This window comes from Micromesistius poutassou, assembly GCF_964030765.1.
Source record: "Micromesistius poutassou genome assembly, chromosome: 23".
Lineage (NCBI taxonomy): Eukaryota > Metazoa > Chordata > Actinopteri > Gadiformes > Gadidae > Micromesistius > Micromesistius poutassou.
The window spans coordinates 6,004,449-6,025,722 of NC_140293.1; the positions used below are offsets into that span (position 1 = coordinate 6,004,449).

The 21,274-nt window shown below is 48.3% G+C and overlaps 1 protein-coding gene across 1 annotated transcript in view; it reads left to right on the forward strand.

Moving 5' to 3' along the window:
• The window catches only part of LOC311368744 (multiple PDZ domain protein-like), a 52,924-nt gene extending 31,907 nt beyond the window's left edge, over positions 1 to 21,017 (forward strand). The window contains exons 24-41 of the mRNA XM_084487528.1: positions 505 to 518; positions 2,237 to 2,433; positions 2,699 to 2,790; positions 3,393 to 3,480; positions 5,370 to 5,453; positions 5,886 to 5,981; positions 6,064 to 6,138; positions 6,693 to 6,933; positions 7,154 to 7,299; positions 10,217 to 10,300; positions 11,605 to 11,798; positions 14,789 to 14,936; positions 15,574 to 15,736; positions 16,333 to 16,496; positions 17,828 to 17,932; positions 18,521 to 18,615; positions 19,256 to 19,379; positions 19,764 to 21,017. Of these exons, the coding sequence (XP_084343654.1) occupies positions 505 to 518; positions 2,237 to 2,433; positions 2,699 to 2,790; positions 3,393 to 3,480; positions 5,370 to 5,453; positions 5,886 to 5,981; positions 6,064 to 6,138; positions 6,693 to 6,933; positions 7,154 to 7,299; positions 10,217 to 10,300; positions 11,605 to 11,798; positions 14,789 to 14,936; positions 15,574 to 15,736; positions 16,333 to 16,496; positions 17,828 to 17,932; positions 18,521 to 18,615; positions 19,256 to 19,379; positions 19,764 to 19,910 (2,257 nt within the window). The 3' untranslated portion in view covers positions 19,911 to 21,017. The remainder of the gene's footprint in view (positions 1 to 504; positions 519 to 2,236; positions 2,434 to 2,698; positions 2,791 to 3,392; positions 3,481 to 5,369; positions 5,454 to 5,885; positions 5,982 to 6,063; positions 6,139 to 6,692; positions 6,934 to 7,153; positions 7,300 to 10,216; positions 10,301 to 11,604; positions 11,799 to 14,788; positions 14,937 to 15,573; positions 15,737 to 16,332; positions 16,497 to 17,827; positions 17,933 to 18,520; positions 18,616 to 19,255; positions 19,380 to 19,763) is intronic.
• Positions 21,018 to 21,274: the final 257 nt, after the last annotated feature.

Below are 21,274 nucleotides of genomic sequence, written 5' to 3' on the forward strand. Positions count from 1 at the left end.
GGGCTCTCAGTGTTGTCCAAACTCCAGCATGCAACGCTTCGAGCCGCCACTAGAGGTCCCCATTCTCCTGTTATCTTTCCCCCCGAATTAACCACTTTAGACTCATCTGTTATGCAAAACCAGAATACACAAACACCACAGATGATGGGGGACAGATGAGACCCGTACCTTGCCTCGGTGCGTCTAACAATCACACCGTAGGTGTATGGGGAAGGCAATATTTCACCGTCTCAATTAGATTCCCAGTGCACACATGGTGACACTCGTCCCACCGTCATTTATGGCCCAGGACTCGATGTGTATCTGAGTTGAGTGAGAGGGTTGGAGATCACATGCTGTGGTTTTGTTTTGTGTATGCGTGTAAGAGTCTGTGTGTGTCGTTATTATTGAGATGGATGTATGCGTCTATGAGTGTGTGTGCATGAGTGTGGGCGTTTGTATCCAATCCGTGTGTGCGTTTCTGCGCGTGCATGTGCGTGTATGCCTGTGTGTGTGCACGTGTAGGTGTGTGTTAAGCAGTACACTCCCATGTGCAAGTGTGTGTGCTTGCGTACTTGTTTGTGCATGATATTGCTGTATCTAGGTGTGTATGTACTTTTTTCGTACTTTCTTGTGTTTGTGTATTCCTGGGTGTGCCTATGTGCACGACATTATGTGTGTGTGTGTGTGTGTGTGTGTGTGTGTGTGTGTGTGTGTGTGTGTGTGTGTGTGTGTGTGTGTGTGTGTGAGAGAGTGTGTGTCTGTGTCTGTGTCCCGGGGGTTTAAGATGGATGAGGTCGCGAGGGAGAAGGTGAGCCGGGGGGAGATTAGCGGAGGACTGATGCATCAGTGGGCGAAAGCCAACCAACACCAGGGGCCCCCAATTTCTGCTGCACAGCGGGGCCCCAACCCACCTGAGACATATATATATATATATATATATATATATATATAGATATATAGAGAGAGAGAGAAAGAGAGAGAGAGAGAGAGAGAGAGAGAGAGAGGACTCAAAAGGGGAGCCAGAGATGCGATGCAGAGAGAGAAAGCAAGAGAGCGAGAGAGAGAGAGATGCGATAGAGAGAATGCAGGGAAGGTAGAGGCTGATAGTGGGGGCGGGGGGGGGGGGGGGGGGTCGGTGGCGATGGGGAGAAGGACAAAGGAGAGATAGACGGCTGAAGGGAACGCTGCGCAGGACGAGAAAGCTTTTCGGAATACTAACGCGGCAGGCTGACATTTCAATCGCCCCCCCCCCCCCACCCCCTCCCTCAACTCCCAGCCTTTACTTTACGTGCCGATGCATAATCTCTATCTACTATAGTCTGCCCACTCAGTCTATTCCTTAAGGCCCGGTCCTGACGCACCCAACCAGCATCGAGATGAGAGAGAGACACACAGGGAGAGAGACAGAGACAGAGACACACGGAGAGAGAGAGAGAAACAGACCAAGAGACACAGGGAGAGAGACAGAGAGAGACAGAGAGAGAGACAGAGACAGACCGAGAGACAGACACAGGGAGAGAGAGACAGACAGACACCCAGTCCCCGTCTACGCATCACAGACGCACGTCCCGCTTTTGTCAGATCCGGTGCCAAGTGTCCACAGGAAAGATTCCTAAAAAAACAACGACATTGTTTGTGTTGTTTATTGGGTTTGTTATGAGCCGGGGGGGGGGTGAGAGAGCAGAGTGCTTGTTTCACTCGGGGTGCCAGGGATAAGTAGTGACGAGTGGACCCCAATTGTCAACCACAAGGTCTGCGGCGGCGGAGGGGAGTCTCTTTTCAGTCGGCGCACCAGACCGTACTTGTCACTTCAGGTCGTTCCGTGCCACTCCCAGCGCGGCGACCTCGCCTGAACCGTGGATTTGTACCATTATTATTTGCTTGTTTTTATCAAGGGATTTTTATTCTCGCTGTGTAGTATAGCACTTTTATTTAGTATATTTAATCCAATATAGGATAGTATAAGATTATACTTTTATTATATTATAGATTATACTGCTAGACTTTCAATTCAATGCCACAACAAAAAAACTATACTTTATAGTATTTTTTGTTTTGTTTATAGTGGTATTGATTATTTATATATTTCATATTTTTTATGGTGGTACTATTGAATATTTTATTTTGAAAAGATTTTGAAACACACTTTGCTGAATAAATGTATCATCATTATTATGATGGATTAACGACGATTACCCATGTGACATCACGGACCACACATTGACCCCTGTGACCCCCCCCCCCCTCCCCTCAGGTCAGATCACCCAGCGGTACGGCGGGCTCCCGGGGGCCCTCCACATGCTGCAGCTGGAGAAGGGCCGGTCCGGCCTGGGCCTCAGCCTGGCGGGGAACCGGGACCGCGCCCGCCGGAGCGTCTTCGTGGTGGGCATCGACCCCGAGGGAGCGGTGGGCCGCGACGGACGCATGGCGGTGGGGGACGAGCTGCTGGAGGTAGAGGGGAGGGGTTGGGAGGGAGGGGGGAGGAGGGGGAGGAGCTTCTGGAGGTAGAGGGGAGGGGTTGGGAGGGAGGGGGGAGGAGCTTCTGGAGGTAAAGGGGAGGGGTTGGGAGGGAGGGGGGAGGAGCTGCTGGAGGGAGAGGGGGGCTGGGAGGAGGGACTGGGAGGGACTGGGAGGGACTGGGGGGGACTGGGAACAAATGAACCAGTGCATGTATTTAGAAGCCATTTAAATGACTACATATGTTGTACTTTTCCAGATCAACGGGCAGAAGCTGCACGGCCACAGCCACCAGAGCGCGTCCTCCATCATCAAGAGCTCTCCGTCTAAAGTCAAGATCATTTTTGTCAGGTAGTTCTCATCCTTTTGCTTTTGTTTGTTTCTAAAACGCCACTGCCTTCAACACATTTATCACGTCAGCCAGACTTCTGATTCATTTAAATGCAGCGTTGTTGTTTTTTATTACACTGACCTAATAGTGCAAGTGAACGCCTGTCATATCACTTATGACCCACTAGAGGGAGCTGTTACAGAAAAAACAATTTTGAACAAACTGCAAATATAGCCCGAGCCCCTGACTTCAGTCTAAAAACACAAATAAATAACCACACTTGCTCACTAATGTAAACGACTTGCCCGGAGAACACTGATGCTCATCCATTCAACATATCCCCCCTTTCAACACACAACATTTAACCTAAACGGTCTAGAGTGGGTGGGTGTTAAGAACTATTGCCTCAATAGGATCTCACTCCCTTGACCCTTTACTTAACCTGCAATCCCCTTACACACACACACACACACACACACACACACACACACACACACACACACACACACACACACACACACACACACACACACACACACACACGGGGGGCCCTGAGGGGTCAAGTTTGGACAGAGGAATGGGTGGTTAATGTGAGTTATGACGCCCTCCCTGTGGCCCCCAGGAACACTGGGGCCCTGGGCCAGATGGCCGTGGGGCCGGTGGGAGAGCGGGAAGAGGAGGGGTCCCCCCAGGAGCAGCCCCCCGTCGAGGTAAGAGACTGGTAGTGGCGGTCTGAATCGTGGTCAAGGTGTACACACCTTCGCGTGGGGCCCGTGTTCATATTAAATAAAATGTTGTATAGTATTTAGAAGTTTTATTTTAGTAGTATTTTTATTTTAGATTTATTTTCTAAACACGCTTTACGTTTTATAAATGTATTGTTATTATTATTATTATGGATTGATGGTGATTGCCCGTGTGTGTATGTGTGTATGTGTGCGTGCGTGCGTGCGTGCATGCGTGCGAGTCTGGGGGGTGAATCACATGGCCGATCCCTCGATGTAGGGAGCGATCCGTCGATCACACCCAGCCGTACCGGGTCACACCCCGAGGGACAAGTCATGGTGTCCCTGAACCAGACACAACACGCACAGGCACAGACAGGAAAGACCAAACAATACAATACGCCATGACGTCAATAGAGCGAGGTGGCGACATGTCAGACCGACCCTGATTGGGGTCACATTGCCAGCAGGGCCAGGCTGATGCCCGATCCATAGGGTCGTCGGACAAGGCTAATGATAGCATTAGCCTCGTCAGTGCTACTGTTCATCAGTGCCAATATCGACGGGTGAGGAGGGATGGATCAAAGACAGACAAACAATGATTGAAGGTTCAGCTGTGAAGCATCCAGTGGAGTGGATGCTGAAGGACTGCAGAAATTAAGGACTGCAGAAAAAACTCAGAAATTAAGGTTTAAGATAGTCTTCTTTTAAAAGGTAGGGTAGGCCTTTTTTTTAGAAGTACTTTTGGACATTCTCTTTATATTCTGACCCTTACACAGCATCAATAACTCAAATGCTCAGACAAATAAATTGAAATAATCAAGCTCTCTCTGCCCGCTACCCATGGCGCATGCCCAGAGTCTTCCCCAAGGCTAGGCAGACCTGATGCTAAAGTTAGGGAGCTAATCGCATGTTTTGGGGGCGTGGCTTGGGCGGGAGGTCTGAAGGGAGGGGTGGGATTTCTTCGGTTGGATACTTTCAAAATCTAGCTTTGCTTTTGCTGGTTCCTCCAAACCGCCTTCCCCCGGCGTTAACATTTAATTCGATTCCCTCCATCCTCTTTAACCGGTTTGAGTGATAGGGTGCCAGTGGGCGAACACGCACCTATCATCAAGTATAAGCGGAGGCAAGAATGTGCTACCTCATGTAGCGTTTTATAGGTAGGCATTAGCGCCCTGAGAAATCTGCTCTGGCATGAAGTTGAATCCAAGGCAGTGGGGGGTTGTGTGGTAATACCTCTTGTTTAAGTTAAGCCTCTGGCAAGAGCAGGCAGTGGTGCCATGTTGTACAAGGTTGTAGTCGTTTTCTCTCCCTTTCGCAGGATGATGTAGACTAGGCCAGGGACTGGTTTGTGGGAGCAATCCAGGCCAAGACGTGTAAGAGAGTATAGAAGTCTGTACATCAGACACCGATATCAGCAGGGTGGGGCTTTCTTTGGGTGTTAATGGAGACAAATCTATAATGCTTTTTACATACAGATTCAAAGTTTGAATCATGTCGAGATTGAAAGAGACAGAGCAGGAGAGAGAGCTGTTCAGGAGATGTTTCCCTAATTGTACGTTCTTTAGGAGCCGCAAACCTGGAAAAAAAAGAAGGTTTTTCCGACTCTCTCAAAAGTTTTGACGATGTAAAAGTTCTCTGGGAATAAGTCTCGGGGCTCCAACTCGGCTGGCTGACAGGTTGAGGTTTAACTTCACTCAGACTGACAACAAAGGGTAAAAAAACGTGGAAAGGAGTCAGAATTTGAACCCCCCCCCCCCCCCCCCCCTCACCCCCACCACCACACGCTCACACACGCCCTCAACTAACCCAAATTCATTTTTTAGCGTTTCCTCCTTGATGCCAGCGTCTCTCTCTCTTTCTCCCCGTCACAGTTTGAGTCGAGCGCTCAGCGTGAGGCTGCTCAAGATGATGCCGGCACAGAGGAACACGACCCACACCATATCGTACAACACAAGGTTGGCAACGCACACACACACACCCACGCACGCATGCACACATTTGACTTCACTTTAAGAATATAATAATCTCAAGCTCTCTATTGGAAACCAAAAGGAAGTGATGTTGTGTAAGCTTCAACAGAAGGCTTAGTAGAAACATAGAATGATCTGCAGGACTATACCGAGACACAGAACGCATACATACACAAAAAGTACCTTTTAGGGTCTTTCACGCAGTGGAGCAGTTTCAGCAATGCCATACATTTGGCCGTGTGTAGCAGAGCACAAGTTGCACCACCCGTAACTTTGTGTACCTTCTGCACTAGTATGATTTGAAAAAAAAAACGAAAAGCGTATTTTCAAGTGTGTTTCATTTTAACGGTTGATGAGCAGATGATCAAAAAGTTATACTTTGCCACACAACTGTGTGTTTCCACTTTGGTAAAACAGGACGACGGCGAGCTGGGCATCACCTTCCTCGACGGGGACACCACGCACGGGGTGGAGGTTCAGAGCATATCGGAGATGCCGGGACACACGGGGAAGGTGAGAGCTAGCATGCGGCCACCACAGCCCTCTTTAGCCGCTAGCACGCTAACGCTTCTCGCGCTGCTTTTATCACGTACAGGAGGGTTGCATGAAACCGGGCGATAAACTGTTGACAGTGAACGGTGAATCTGTGCTGGGCTACTCCCTAGAGAAGGTAGAGTATGCGGAGGACAAACAAAACAAACCGTGTCCCGTAGCAGTAGTAGATATAGTGTTACTTCAGAAATAGTTGTGGATTCCCCATTGGATTAAACCATAGAGCCGTGCATAGTGTACATAGTGTACAAATCTAATAATAGGATGTTCCCTTAAAATCGTCTTTTATTAATACTAGCTCCTAGTTTAACCTAATATTTTATTAAAATGCATACATCGCTTTAAATAGTCGCATATTGTTTTCAAAGCTGCAATGAGCGCTTATTGCTTGCCCTACTTTGTTGTGCTGAAATTGTGTTTAGATTAACTATAATTGTTCTTAGTAGAACACTTCTGTTGTGTCTTTGTTTGGCAATTGCTACGGAGCCGAACGCACAAGATCCACAAGTCTCAATCAAAACGCAATTCAATCAAAACAAAAACTGCTGATTGCAGCTTTAAGTGTCATGAATAACAGCACTTTCTTTTCACTCCCTTGTCGTGGGAGTGACATGGCCGTTTTTTAATTAAATGAACACCAGTGCATTGTACTCTCCCTCCCTCTCTCCCCAGGTCTACTCACTGCTGAGGAGCACCACAGGGCCGGCCAAGATCACCTTCTGCTCCGACAAGAGCCTTCCTCCCTGCACCTCCTCGTCCTCCTCCTCCTCCTCCTCCCTCTGCCCCGTGGTGGACGCCGTGGTGACCAGCCAGAGCCAGGGGCCGTCGACTGACGCAGGGCTCACCAGCTCTCCCAGCATGCCTTCGGGCAGCCTGGACTCCATCGACCAGGCAGAAGCGGACCCCGTCAGCAGTGAGTGCAGTCGCCTGGGGTTAAGACACAAGACAGACGTGGTTGTGAAGGATGATGGAATTGTATAATAATGTATCTAACGCCCCCATGAATTGCTAATGTTACTCAAGTCAATGCGTCTTTAAAGTTGAATTGTTGAAAAATATTCCGGTCGTGTGTTTTGTCATCGTCATGAAAAATAACCATAACAACTCTAATGAAAAACACATTTCCCTCCCAGGTCCGAGTCGCCCCTCGACCCCCAGCACCCTGACCTCTGACCCCTCGACCTGCCCCATCATCCCCGGCTGTGAGACCACCATCGACATCTCCAAGGGCCGGACGGGCCTGGGCCTCAGCATCGTCGGGGGCGTCGACACCCTGCTGGTAGGTAGCCCCTCATATAACAACACAACCCCAACCCCCCCCCCCCCAAACATATAACAACACAACCCCCCCCCCCCCCCCCCCCCCCCCAAACATATAACAACACAACCTCAACCCCCCCCCCCCCCCCCCCCCCACCCCCACTAAGTTTCCGAAGAAAGTACTACTGCCGAGAAATTATTTCCGTCCCCTTTTGCTTTCCATGGGACTTTGAGTGTGTGTGTGTGTGTGTGTGTGTGTGTGTGTGTGTGTGTGTGTGTGTGTGTGTGTGTGTGTGTGTATGTGTGTGTTAGTGTGTGTTTCGGTTTGTCTGAGTGTGCCTGAGTGTGTCTAAGTGCGTCTGAGTGTTTTTCTGTGGCGGAGTGTGTCTGAGTGCGTGCGCGTCCCACGTGCTCGCTCTTCCCCCTCAACCCCAGCAGCTCCGACGACCACTCTGCCACCCTCACGTCTCCCCGACACTTCTGAGTGTTCAAAGCACACCGGGAAAAAAAACGGGAACAAGCCGTGCCACCCACCTGGAACCCTGCTGGGACGGTTTCACAGCCACACACACACACACATGCCGCTCTGACACACACACACACACACACACACAGCCCGCAGCGGGGGGAGGAATGCAGGGGCGATGTTGTCAGAACACCCCCCCCCAAAGCCTGGTTCTCCCAGGTCGCTCTATTCTGTCTGCTCAGTCATGCTTGGGGGGATAGTGGCGGTTGTGGTGGTGCTGGTGGTGGTCGGGGTCTGGGTGGGGGTGCACTGCCTTTTTGTCTAGCCTGGGCCAGGGGAGACAATATCCAGCTTGGGAATGCGACCTCTGAACCCTGTGTGAACCTCTGATGGTGGCGCCTCCGACGGCCGTGGAAAAGTACGCGTGACGTAGGAGTGGTGGTAAACCGCAGGGAGGGCGGGTGGTGTCACAGAGATGGTGTCCTTTGATCAGGGTGTGGGAACATTCGACACACACACACACACACACACACACACACACACACACACACACACACACACACACACACACACACACACACACACACACACACACACACACACACACACACACAGTCAGTGCGTTTACATGACACTCAAGAAAGTCGACTTATTGGCTTAGTCCAACTATGATTGGATTACTAAGATGCATGTATACACCTTAGTCGAGCTATACTCGAATCGAATTGGGTTACTCATAGTCGAATTAAGACCCCTAGATAATGCGATTCATAGTCGAGCTAAGCGTGCATGTAGCCAATCGAATTGGATTATGCGTTGATTTGCGTTCTGCGCATGCTCGAGATCTTTTCCCGGGGCTGTGAGCCGGAAGTAGAAGGAGACGATAGTCTTGTTGTTGTTGTTGTTGTCGCCGCCGTCGGATAAGGGATAACGAGAAACGGCGATTTATTTAAAAAGGTGGCGCAGAAGATGGAGGAAGCCGGTGAATGTAGTTACCCCCATAAGAATTGTGTCCCGGCCGCGGGAGTGCGCATGGCATGCATTCATTAAAACAGACACTACACTTCGATTTCACCCAAGGCTGAATTAAAAGTACATGTTTTTCTAAATGTGGGTCATCAACAAGGTTGTAAAGTAGTAACTTCGGGCACATCTGTCAAAATAAATGTTTTTTTCTTCCGACGTGTTTACGATATTTATTCATTCATTGCGCCGCGGCGGGGAATGCCGTATACGGCCGGGCGGCGGAGGGGCTGCTCCGGTGGGAGAAAGATGTTTTCAGTAGACAGCTGTCAACTAACTTTGGGTCGGCGATTTATTTAAAAAGCTGGCGCAGAAGATGGAGGAAGCCGGTGTCGTGCCAATGTCGTTACCCCCTATAAGGAGTGTATCATCATCAACATGCATTCAGTTTCACACTACGCTTCGATTTAACCCCCTAAGTCCATGTTTTTCTAAATGTTGCTCATCAACGAGGTTGTAAAATAACTACGATCTTTATTCATTCATTGCGCCGCGGCCGAACTGACAGGGGTATTCTCTGATATTATGAATCTTACAGACTGCGTCGGGTTCTCCGACTCTCTGGTACTTCCACAACAAGTAAAGACTCCTAGTCGGGTTTATGTCGCCCATGGGGAAAAGGAATTGGGGGAAATTAACTTTGGCGTTGACTCTCTGAAGTCCAGATTGGAGGAGAAAGCGATGTTTCAGCAGACAGCTGACAGCTGTCAGTTCACAGTTCACTGTCAGTTCGGTCGTATGCGGACTGCTCCGCCGGCAGAGCAGCCGGAGGAGTCGGCATACGACCGAGAGGTCGGAACAATGGAGCGTCGGAGAAATTATATAGACCCGAAGTGAACTGACAGCTGTCTGCTGAAACATCGCTTTCTCGAATGAGTTTGTTGTTGCTGGTGACGTAAAGAGGTCAACCGGTGGCTCAATTACCACTAGTTGAAATGGGCACAGCGCCACCTATCGTACCGGGGCATGACACGCTTCGGCCAATGAATCGATTTACTCACCGCCATGTATACGCGGACAATTGCAGTTGTCCAATTGAGGAGCATAATCGAGCTATGGCTTTAATCGAATTAAGGTGTGCATGTAAACGTACTGAGTGTAAAAACCTGCTCACTCACTCGTTTGCTTTTAATGAAACTTATCACAGATATCATCGCTTCACCATTTCTTTCTCCCAACAGACCTTATTATTTTCATTAAAACATTTATCTTTCATAATCTTTCCTTTAAATCAAGGTCACTTTTGTGCCCAGTCATTTTTCTCGTCTTCTCGCTCTTCTCGAAGGCCGTGATTATATCTTCTCATGCCTCAGGCACAGACTTTTTGTCTCTTGTCCAAACCATTAACACACTCTTTCTCTCCCCCTCTCTCTACACCTCTCTCTCCCCCTTCCCCATCCCCCTCCTCTCTCCTCCTCCTTCTTCTTCTCTCATTTTATCACCGCAGGGGGCCATCATTATCCACGAGGTTTACGAGGAGGGCGCCGCCTCCAAGGACGGCCGGCTGTGGGCAGGAGACCAGATACTGGAGGTGTGGTGTTAGGAATGCCGCGTGGCACCTTCTAGAACCTTTTTTTTTTAAAGGCGATGGCGACGTTCCCGAGGAACTTAAGTTTGATGGAAAAAGAAAAAACGCCATCTCTCACACTTGGTCTTGGCTGGTATTTGTTCTGGCAGGGTTAACGGTGTGTTAAAGTTTTATGGAGACCCCCACTGTGGACACAGTGTTTTAACGATGACTGGACATCACATCTCTCTACAGTGTAAATCTAAAGCAGGGGTTTGATTAAGAACTCCCAACGTTCATTAGAGGCGTGGAGGTTTTCGCTAGAATCTCCTCGAGGTCAGGGGGAAATGTGAGCTTGCAGGAAGTGACCTGTTAAGACACCGCGACAACGACACATTAATCCTTTCCTTATGCCGTATACATTCCTCAAATTCTGCACATGTGACAAACGCGGAGATCACAAGAGCAGCGGCCAGAATTAACTCATCAAAGCAAAGGGAACGAACCGGAGTAAGGTTTCAAAAACCGGCTTCAGACGGGTGATTCAAGTGACTGAAGTTTTGAGTTCAGCCTTTCGGTGACCTCTGGGCTTCAATAGGAGGCAGGGCAAGGATGTGGGGGAGGAAGGGTTTGGTATCGCAGTCAATGGAGAAGCATTCACACACACACACACACACACACACAGAGACCACCTTACGACTTAATTGCCCCTCGACTTCTATTCGCTCCTGGAGCGGAGCCACCAGGTCAGTGTTTGTTAACAAAGTCCCAGAGATGAAACGCGTCAGCAGCAGAACCAATGTCTTCATTCTTGTCGCCCTCCCCACCACCCCACTCCCCCCCCCCCACCCCCCTCATCTATTGGAAAGACAACAAGACGGCCATTGTTGTGTCCGTGACTGAAAAGGGATACCTTCCGTGCATTGTTGTTGTGCTGGAGGTTTCATTGGCCCAACACAGGCCAGTGGAGGTGATCGCAGATGGAAATGTATACATGGTGTCTGTAGCAGGGGCTAATGAATTTGTTCCAGGCGATAGAGTGGCCGGGTGAAGGCTACTGGACACAGAGCACATAGGTCAAAGTTAATTCAGGGATTTTGTCATTTTTGTGTTCTCTATGGAACAACAGTATCTTCTCTGTACCAATTAAAGCGGAAATAAAACTTTTTTTAAAGAATATCAAAATTCTTAAAAGAGTGAACTTCGCCAAAAACAAATGTCTCTTTTGGCTTCTTATGTGAAGATGTAAGCAGCCAATTACATTTCGTCTTCTTCTTCTTCATCTGCATCTTCTTCTTCACCATCATCATCTTTTTCTGCGTCTCCAGGTGAACGACATGGACCTGCGCGCGGCCAGCCACGACCAGGCCATCAGCGTGCTGCGGCAGACCCCCCAGCAGGTCAGGCTGCGGGTGTACCGGGACGAGGCCCAGTTCAAGGAGGAGGACCTGTGGGACACCTTCACCGTGGAGCTCCTGAAGAGCCCCGGCCAGGGCCTGGGCCTCAGCATCGTGGGAAGAAGGTGAGGAAACTTCAACAGGAATTTTCAGAATTTCCAGAATTTCTCGGAATCTCCAGCTTTTTGGGGAATTTCCAGAATTTTTGAAAATTCGTACATTCATATTTTAATCGTTGGCTGCGCTATCGAGGCGTGACATAAGCAAAAGAATGTCCCTTGATATCTCTCTTTCGACATTGGCATTTGAATTTCTAAATTTCTAAATTAATTTCTAAATTCAATATTTACACTCCATGTAAATATTTCTCTCTTATCCGTGACTGATTGTGTGCAGTTTATTTAGTTTTGGTTTTGTTCTCAACGCCTTTTCTATTTTGTGTTGTCTTTGTAAAGGGCGGCTGCGTGCAGTCGTCCTTGACTATCAGCTGTTGGGCTGTGCTCTCAAAGGGGCCACATGGGAACAAAATACCACTTTATTTTACCCACTGGTACCACCGCAGGCCGACAAACGTGACAATCTGTCAGTTATCGGAATACCATACAACCCTGCCCTTGTGATGTTCTGAGGGAACGAGAGGAATGTTTACAGTAGCAATACAAACTTAGCACAATAGACCTGCATCACTTTTTCAAGCACATGTTTATTTTACTTACTTCGCATGACATGTTACATCAGTCATCAGCAACTGCAACAACCTGGTGTGGTTATTGTCTTTTTGTTTATCTTAAAGGAATGGACCGCCCAATAAACTAATAGCGAGGAGGACAATTAGTGGATTACCTTTCCTGCAACAGATAGCCTTAAGTACTGTCTGGAAGCCTTGTATTTATAATCTAGTCACAATACTGAGACTGCATGCACCACTAGACTTTGAACAGAGGATAATTAGTCTGCTGGATATAGTTTCTGGACGGTGCATACCTTATCCGCTGCTAATGACCCTGGTCGCTCTTTAATTTCCTCCTTCATCCTATCCTGTAGCCATTTGTAAAGTAACGTCTGGTCTTTCTCTCTCGTTAATGCAGATCACGGGAGTTAAGGTAAATGGTTGTCAAAAGGCCTTAGGATAGTGTGTGTGTGCTGAGGAAGAAATTATAGAAACAGTTCCACAGATTCACATTTAGTCTGCAGTGCCAAGCAGGCGCACACACACACACACACACACACACACACGCTTAACACAAGCACAGACACACACAAACTCACACGCGCACACACACAAACGCACTTGCACACACACACACGCATACACACAAAGACACGCACGTGCACACACACGTACACGCAGACACACACACACGCAGACACACACAGTTTTGCATAACCTTAACAGCCAGACACACGACCAGCCATGCATAACCTACTCAGTAGATTAGCAGAGGCCTGCATGTGTTTTTGCGCTTGTTTTTCTCCCTGAACAAAATTGGCCTTGAGGGCATTCCACTGCTGTCGCTCAGGTGTGTGTGTGTGTGTGTGTGTGTGTGTGTGTGTGTGTGTGTGTGTGTGTGTGTGTGTGTGTGTGTGTGTGTGTGTGTGTGTGTGTGTGTGTGTGTGTTGCATGGTGGTCCCTCTGACCCCCCAGGGTGAGCCAAAGGCCTTGCAAGGCTAACTTCATGGATTTCACAGCCAAACAAACACACAACAAGCATGTACAAACATACATCCCTGTGTGTGTGTGTGTGTGTGTGTGTGTGTGTGTGTGTGTGTGTGTGTGTGTGTGTGTGTGTGTGTGTGTGTGTGTGTGTGCGCCCCCATGTGTCCCTGTTAAGATTTACGGTGTGCTATAAAATGTGTCTGTGCTTGCCAAGAAACAAAAATGCAATGAAAGAACATTTTTAATACTGCCTAGGCTAGCAGTAGCGTGTAAATAAAACTATCCAGGGAGCACTGTAGCCTACGCCCCCGTCAACCAATAGGATGAAGGCGAGCTCACGTTGAATATATTAAAGCTAGGTTCCATACCCCTTCTCTCATGGCGGCCATTGACATCATTGTTCCAATACGACTTGAGCAGGGAGGAAAAAAAAAAACAAGTGGAAAAAAAGAGTGCAACAGAAAAATATGAAGAAGAATAACAAATAAGGAGGCTGGAACGTGGCATTTAGTGGTGAGGGGATAGTCACAGCCAGGCTCCTGCGGCCGTGGTGTGTGTGTGTGTGTGTGTGTGTGTGTGTGTGTGTGTGTGTGTGTGTGTGTGTGTGTGTGTGTGTGTGTGTGTGTGTGTGTGCCTCCAAACCCTGCGTTTGTCCTAATCCACACGTGGCCATCGCCACTTCAGAAACTGCAGCGTCCGCACTGGTTAAAGATTGCAGACGTAATGAAGGAAAAACAAAAAAATCCCCCCCGTCACTTCGACATCCCCTCGTATGGACTTAAAGGAGCACCGAATTAAAGATACGGAGGTGGGGGGGGGGTTTGTTTGTTTCTGTTCTGAGATGCTATCTTTCGGAGCACAGGAGGCAAAATCGAGGCCACACAATTACAGGCGCTGGCCGTGAGACTGACAATTACAATTGGGGGACACCCAATGCTAGTGCTGAGATATACACTGTCAGGCCTTATCCCTTTATGGACGTGGTCGGTTTAAGCAGTACTCTATATGGTAATCGAAGCGAGCGCCGTGTGTGGAGAGAGGACAGATTGGGGCCCGCAAACAAATGCTACTCTGTGTTTGTTTAGGTAGAAACCTTTAAATAGGGTCTGTTCCTACCTGCTGCACTTCAGCAGTCCCAAGTGGTGGAAACTGCTATTTTCCGCTCGCGAGTTTGTTTGTACGTTTGCGTTGCATTGTCGAGATAAATTAGCCAAATTGCCCCTGGTTATATTTGAGAAATTGACCGTAGAGATTCAGGTGTAACCAAAATTCATTCTGAGACCAGCAAAAGCATTTTTCCAGTGGTTGAGAACGTGACTGCAGTTCTATCGTCACGCCATGTAACCCTTTCTGTGTGTGTGTGTGTGTGTGTGTGTGTGTGTGTGTGTGTGTGTGTGTGTGTGTGTGTGTGTGTGTGTGTGTGTGTGTGTGTGTGTGTGTGTGTCCCCGTCTGTCCAGGAGTGACACAGGCGTGTTCGTGTCGGACATCGTCAGCGGGGGCCTGGTGGACAGCGACGGCCGTCTGATGCAGGGCGACCAGATCCTGTCCGTCAACGGCGAGGACGTGCGTTCCTCCACCCAGGAAGGGGTGGCGGCCATACTCAAGGTACCCTCACCCCGGACACCCCCACCCCCAAAACCCTACCTCCAGGCCAGCTGACCGGACTCTACAGGCTTATCATGGGTGACATTTAGCAGACCCTTATCTAAAGTGACGTACACACAGTTCATACACGCATTCACACACCGACGGCGGAGTCAACCATGCAGGGCGACAGCCAGCTTGTCAGGAGCAGTTAGGGTGTGGCGACTTGCTCAGGGGCACCTCGACACTCCGGGGATCTAACTAGCAACCCCAGGGCAACCCGCTCTCCCTCCTGAGCTAAGCTGACCCCTGACCCCTGGATGGGTGATGGGGAACACCGCAGAAGAGGAGGAGTGGTGAAATGGAAAATATTTGGCATAGTTTTGTCTCACAATAACAACGTTTCCTCATGAACAAAGTCGAGAAAAAATAATGAGTCCCAACAATGAATTAAATAATGCCACACTGCCCTCTACGCGCTGTGGACTCTGTGAACCCTTTTAAAAAAGAAACTTTCTTTACTGCTTTTATTTATTTACAGCTTGTGAGCACCGTGTGACCAGTCTCTTTGAATGTCACAAATTCGACTCACCCTTACTCACCTACCGACGATCATTGTGGATTCCTCTGAAACCATTGTTTGTGTCACGTCTCCCAGTGCTGCGTGGGGCCCATCGTCATGGAGGTGGGCCGGTTCAAAGCGGGGCCCTTCCACTCCGAGAGGAGACTGTCCCAGGGCAGTGGCCCCGTGGGACTGGCCTCCTCGCCCAGCGACCCGGGGAGCCATGGCGACCTGGATAAACACAGCAGGAGTCAGGAATGTAAGTGCAACCAGCCTTTCAAGTCTCCGGACCCCGTACAAACACGCCGTGAAGCCCAGTCATCGCTGCTCGCCTCCTGATATTGATTCACGCATGCCAGGGGAACAATGCCACTGTATCTGTTGTGACAGGGCTGTGGCTTGTACAAACGGGCCCTGTATTAAAAATTGAATAATTAATCTTAAGAACATTTACATTCAGGGCATTTAGCAGACGCTTTCATCCAAAGCGACTTGGGATAAGTATTAGTCAGAAGAAAGAGAAACAATATATCTCGGTGGTCATATGTCGGTACAGTAAGGATGTTCATAGAACCAAGTGCCAAGCACTTACAGTTGTTAACCCAGGTTAACCCATTCCCTGTGTACAACAAAGATAGCTAGGATAAGATGCTACACTATGCTAAGTACTATTTTTAAGTGCCAGGACGTACAACATACAATAAGTGTGTACATTAAGTGCCACATACAATAAATGTGTAAGAGGGGTGTGATGTACAAACGGGCCCTGTATTAAAAAAATAAATCAAATCTAAAGAATATTTACATTTCTGGTTAGATTCTGAATTGTCCAAATTCGATGTCTCCCTGTCTCAGCTCTGGACCAGCAGGAGGTCCGTAACGTGGAGTTCACCAAAGGCCCCTCGGACTCCCTGGGCATCAGCATCGCGGGGGGCCTGGGCAGCCCCTTGGGGGACGTGCCCATCTTCATCGCCATGATGAATCCGGGGGGGCTCGCCGCCCAGACCCAGCAGCTCAAAGTGAGGAGCCGACATGGGGTCGCATCCCACTGGGAAGGCTTGGTTTAGACAGGGGCTTTCCAACCCGTGGGTCTGGGACCATAAGTGGCAGCAGGGGATCAAAGAAAAAATACAATTCTTGACCTCCGCTGCTAAGCCTTATTTTGGGCCTGGAAAAACCCAGAATTTGTCCTTGAAAAGTGCTTGAAATTAATTATTACAAAAGAGTGGTAGACCTGTAAATACATACGCATTCCTACATGCCTTGTTTGTATAATTCAATCATTGGTATGTTTGAAGACTGACCAAGGAGATTACGGTATGGGCAAACATTATATAAAGAAATTTTGACGTCTCACATTTTCTGGCATGGTATTGAGAATGCAGTGCTTATTTTTTACTGTGTTTAATATTCGCTGGGTTCAAAAGGTCAAAAGGTGCCCCCACACAGGTGGGTCTCGGAGCCAAAACGCTTGTGACCCTCACACAACAAAAAAAGGCCACTACGGATAATGAAATGCGAGCCACAACTATTTACTTGTTCCCACTCTGTTCAGTCCTGTGGGCCCCAAACTTAAAGGACAAGCGCCTACAGCCCCAACTGATTTTCTAGCTCCTTCTGGTTAAAATGGAACCGAAGCACAGACAATTGTTTCTCTGTGTGACGACGGGCCAAGAGGAGGAGAACAATAGCTCGAGAGACAACCGCGAGTAATAAATCTGTCACAGCCGTGACCAGAACATTGAGCCTAGTATATAGAGAACACTTGCTCCAGACGACCGGGGGAATAATCTGTTATGGCTCGTTCACACAGCCTCCTTTCACAAAACAAGACAGCAAAAAGGTCACTGAAAACGCAAGCAATACAAATGCAACCATGGTTTGCCTTTGTGTATTATCCTCTGTGTGAATACACAGATTACAGTGGTAGACCCCCTTCCCTCTTTCTGCAAAAGCTTTCTTAAGCTTTTGCAACTTTCTTGTAGTGTATTAACCTGCCTCATACAGCCCCTTTCTCCGTGAATTTCCAACACTCAAAAGGCCCATTTTCATTGTCTCACTTGCATCTTAAATACTGGGTGGTTTCGCAAGCCTAATGGATTCTTTCCACTGTTACCGCTCGACATTCCCGGTACTATTTCCACCTAATACTCCCAAAAGTACCTCAGCCGGCTAAACGACCACAGGTGCTGATATAAGAACAGTGCAGTCATTTCCTCCCCAATTATAGCCCCACTTGTATAGAAGGAAAAGTAAGGTAGTCAAAACGTAAAAAAACACATCTAGCGGAACAACGGTGAACTCCGACACCGCTGACTAACGTTTCTCTCCACCCTCGGACGAAACGCAGACGGGCGACCGGATTGTGAGCATCTGTGGAACGCCAGCGGACGGCATGACCCACGCACAGGCCGTCGCTCTGCTGAAGAACGCCACAGGAACCATCGAGCTGCAGGTACGCACGCGCTCACAAACGCGCACACACACACACACACACACACACACACACACACACACACACACACACACACACACACACACACACACACACACACACACACACACACACACACACACACACACCAAGACCCACGTGCACACACGCACCCAGATGCAAACGCACGTGCACACATGCACCCAGACGTGCACACACACACACACACGTACACAGGCGCACGTGCACGCGCACACACACACCCAGATGCACATGCACGCACACACCCAGACGCACACCCACTCGCACACACTAAATAAATGAATCTATTATCTTTCCTGATAACCCATGATCTTATCCAGGAACAGATTGTGTGAGCGCAGGAAGTGAACCGCAGAAGCCTTGTCTATTGTAGACTTTGAAGTGTAGCGTAAACCGGTTTAGCCGGCCAAGTGGCACAAGCTTATCGACCAGATAGCCGGGGTGCATCACGGTTTTGCATTGATTACACTGCCGGTGGAGCGACTGAACTAAGCTGCAATCTTTGTGCCTGCATGTGTGTTTCTCTGCGTGCGTCTGTCTGTCTGTCTGTCTGTCTGTCTGTCTCAGGTGGTGTCGGGTGGGGACACCACAGTGACAGGCCCCTCAGAGAGCCAGGTAGCGGAGGCTCTCACACCCAGCTGCATCTTCCAAGACGACCTCAGGTAACTGCCAGTCGCCATCACAAGATCGACTACTTTCATTTAGCAGACGTTTTGTCCACAGTGACCAAACACCACAAATGTTCATTTGATGCATGTCATGAAGTAGTTAGTAGTGGTTGGCCTTGACAGGATCAAACGCCTCACCCCTATTCTTATTGTCCACATCAGCTTATCGTCCGATCCATCTTATTGTATCGTTCCGACGGTCAATACGTATACTGCCGCTACGATTAGGGGTGTAAATATGAATCGATTTGTATCGATTAATCGCTTATACAGCCGACGATTCGATGCATCGATTTGTCCGCAAGAGTATCGATTAATTTTTAGACCTGCACAGTAAGCACTAAAGTGTGTATAGAATACTGTTTCTGTATTCTCAATAAAAGGTAAATGATACATTTTTTTGTTGATTTATTTGATAGATATTATATCAGTAGATATAATGTAAAAGAAATCGAATCGAATCGTGGGGAATTCTGAAGTATCGAAAACAATCGAATCGTTGGCGTAAGAAATCGATATCGTATCGAATCGTCATGAAGGCTCTGATTTACACCCCTAGCTACGACTAGACGACCCCCCTGCTACGGTCCTGATATCTTCCTCTGTTCTGATCACGTTGTGCGCTTGCGTGCAGCCCCCCCCAGTACAAGTCCATCACCCTGGACCGGGGGCCCGACGGCCTGGGCTTCAGCATCGTCGGGGGCTACGGTAGTCCCCACGGAGACCTGCCCATCTACGTGAAGACCGTCTTCGGAAAGGTGAGCCGTAACAAAAGGTTTTGGTTTCAGGATTTTTCGACATCCGGACTTTATGCGTTTATTTATTCATTTGTATTATTGAGGACCCATTTCATTAAGAAAAATGCTGTGTGTGTCCGTGTGTCTGTGTGAATGTCTGTCTGTCTGTACCTGTGAGTGCCTGTCTGTCCGTCTGTATGTGCGTGCATGTGTGTCTGTCTGCGTGCATGTGCGTGTGTCCGTCTTATTGTGTGCATGTGTGTGTGTGCTGTGTTGTCTGTCTGTGTGTGTGAATCTGTGTCCATCTGTCCGCGCGTCTCTGTCTGTCTGTCTGTCTGTCTGTCTGTCTGTCTGTCTGTCTGTCTGTCTGTCTGTCTGTCTGTCTGTCTGTCTGTCTGCGCTCAGGGTGCGGCGGCGGAGGACGGGCGTCTGAAGCGCGGGGACCAGATCATGGCGGTGAACGGCGTGACGCTGGAGGGCGTGACCCACGAGGAGGCGGTGGGCATCCTGAAGAAGACCAAGGGCACCGTCACCCTCACCGTGTTGTCATAGAAACAGCCCCCCCGTCCCACACCATCCCCGTCCCCATGGCAACACGAGTGGATAGCAACAAAAGATGAACTCCTTGCGTATCATTAAATGTATGCATGTTAAACCCACTGAACATGTGTACACACACACACACACACACACACACACACACACACACACACACACACACACACACACACACACACACACACACACACACACACACACACACACACACACACACACACACACCACTGTCGCTTGTTGTAGTTTTATACTATACTTAAACTAAACTATTCTCGTTCATGGGTACACACAGGACGCCCTAGCGTAGCGAACTACACGCCGTCGGCAAATACTAAATATCCAAGTTAAACCGGATATATGCGTTCATACACACTGTGGTGACAGACTGGAGAGCAATAATGACTTGGTGTGTTTGGTAGTAAAACACTAAAATGATATGGGGCGGCGTTGGGTTGAAGATAATGGTTATAAAACCGCATTATAAAACCCTTGGTTGTACCGATTGAGTTGCTTTGACTATAAAAGATGATTTGAGAAGTATTTAAACACTTGAGAGTCAATTAGCGATCATCATCTGTATTATTTCACTGTATCACTGTTTTGTCCTGGGGTGTGTGTAGCCACTCTTAATACATGTATGAACCTTTTGATTTGAACTCAATGGTAGACGCTGCTACAACTGCTGTTTAAAATGGGATCCGATCACAAAGTCGCTGCAACGAGAGTGATCCGACCTCATCCACTGAAATCTAGCGCTGCTAAAGCAACCTTTACATGACAGTATTCTGTAAATATTTTAAGTCCCGTGAGGGCGTGAGCCTGAGCGGAATCATATCGAAGAGCACATTTATCCAGTATTCTTTGTGTTGTTGCTGTAGATCTTTGAGGGCTATATTCCTGGGTGTATTATGATGAGCCAGAACTCAAAGACATACTCTGCTAGCAGAGGTCTGACAGTATATGTACTGCCTGCTAGGTTTCACATCAATGAACTCGTTCCTCCATTCGTATATCACTGAACGTTTGGATCCTCTAGGCTCGGCATCTGATACTACCAATTCTGTTTCCTCGCTGTGAATTTAATAAAAGTGACCTTCAGACTCATGTTTTACTTGCGTGGTTTGTTTTTTCATTGATGTTTGTATAAATGTAATATGTCTGTATAGTTTCCTTGCCATTATTTATTGAGTTTCGCTCTCGTCACTTACAAGCTATGGTTGGTATTTGAGTATATTTTATCCCCACATTAATAGATGTTTTTATCCAAAGCCTGTCAAACCTTGACATCTAATAACAGACAAATTAAATTTACCTACCAATGGTCCATAGTTTTTCAATTTATAAATGATAAAAATAAG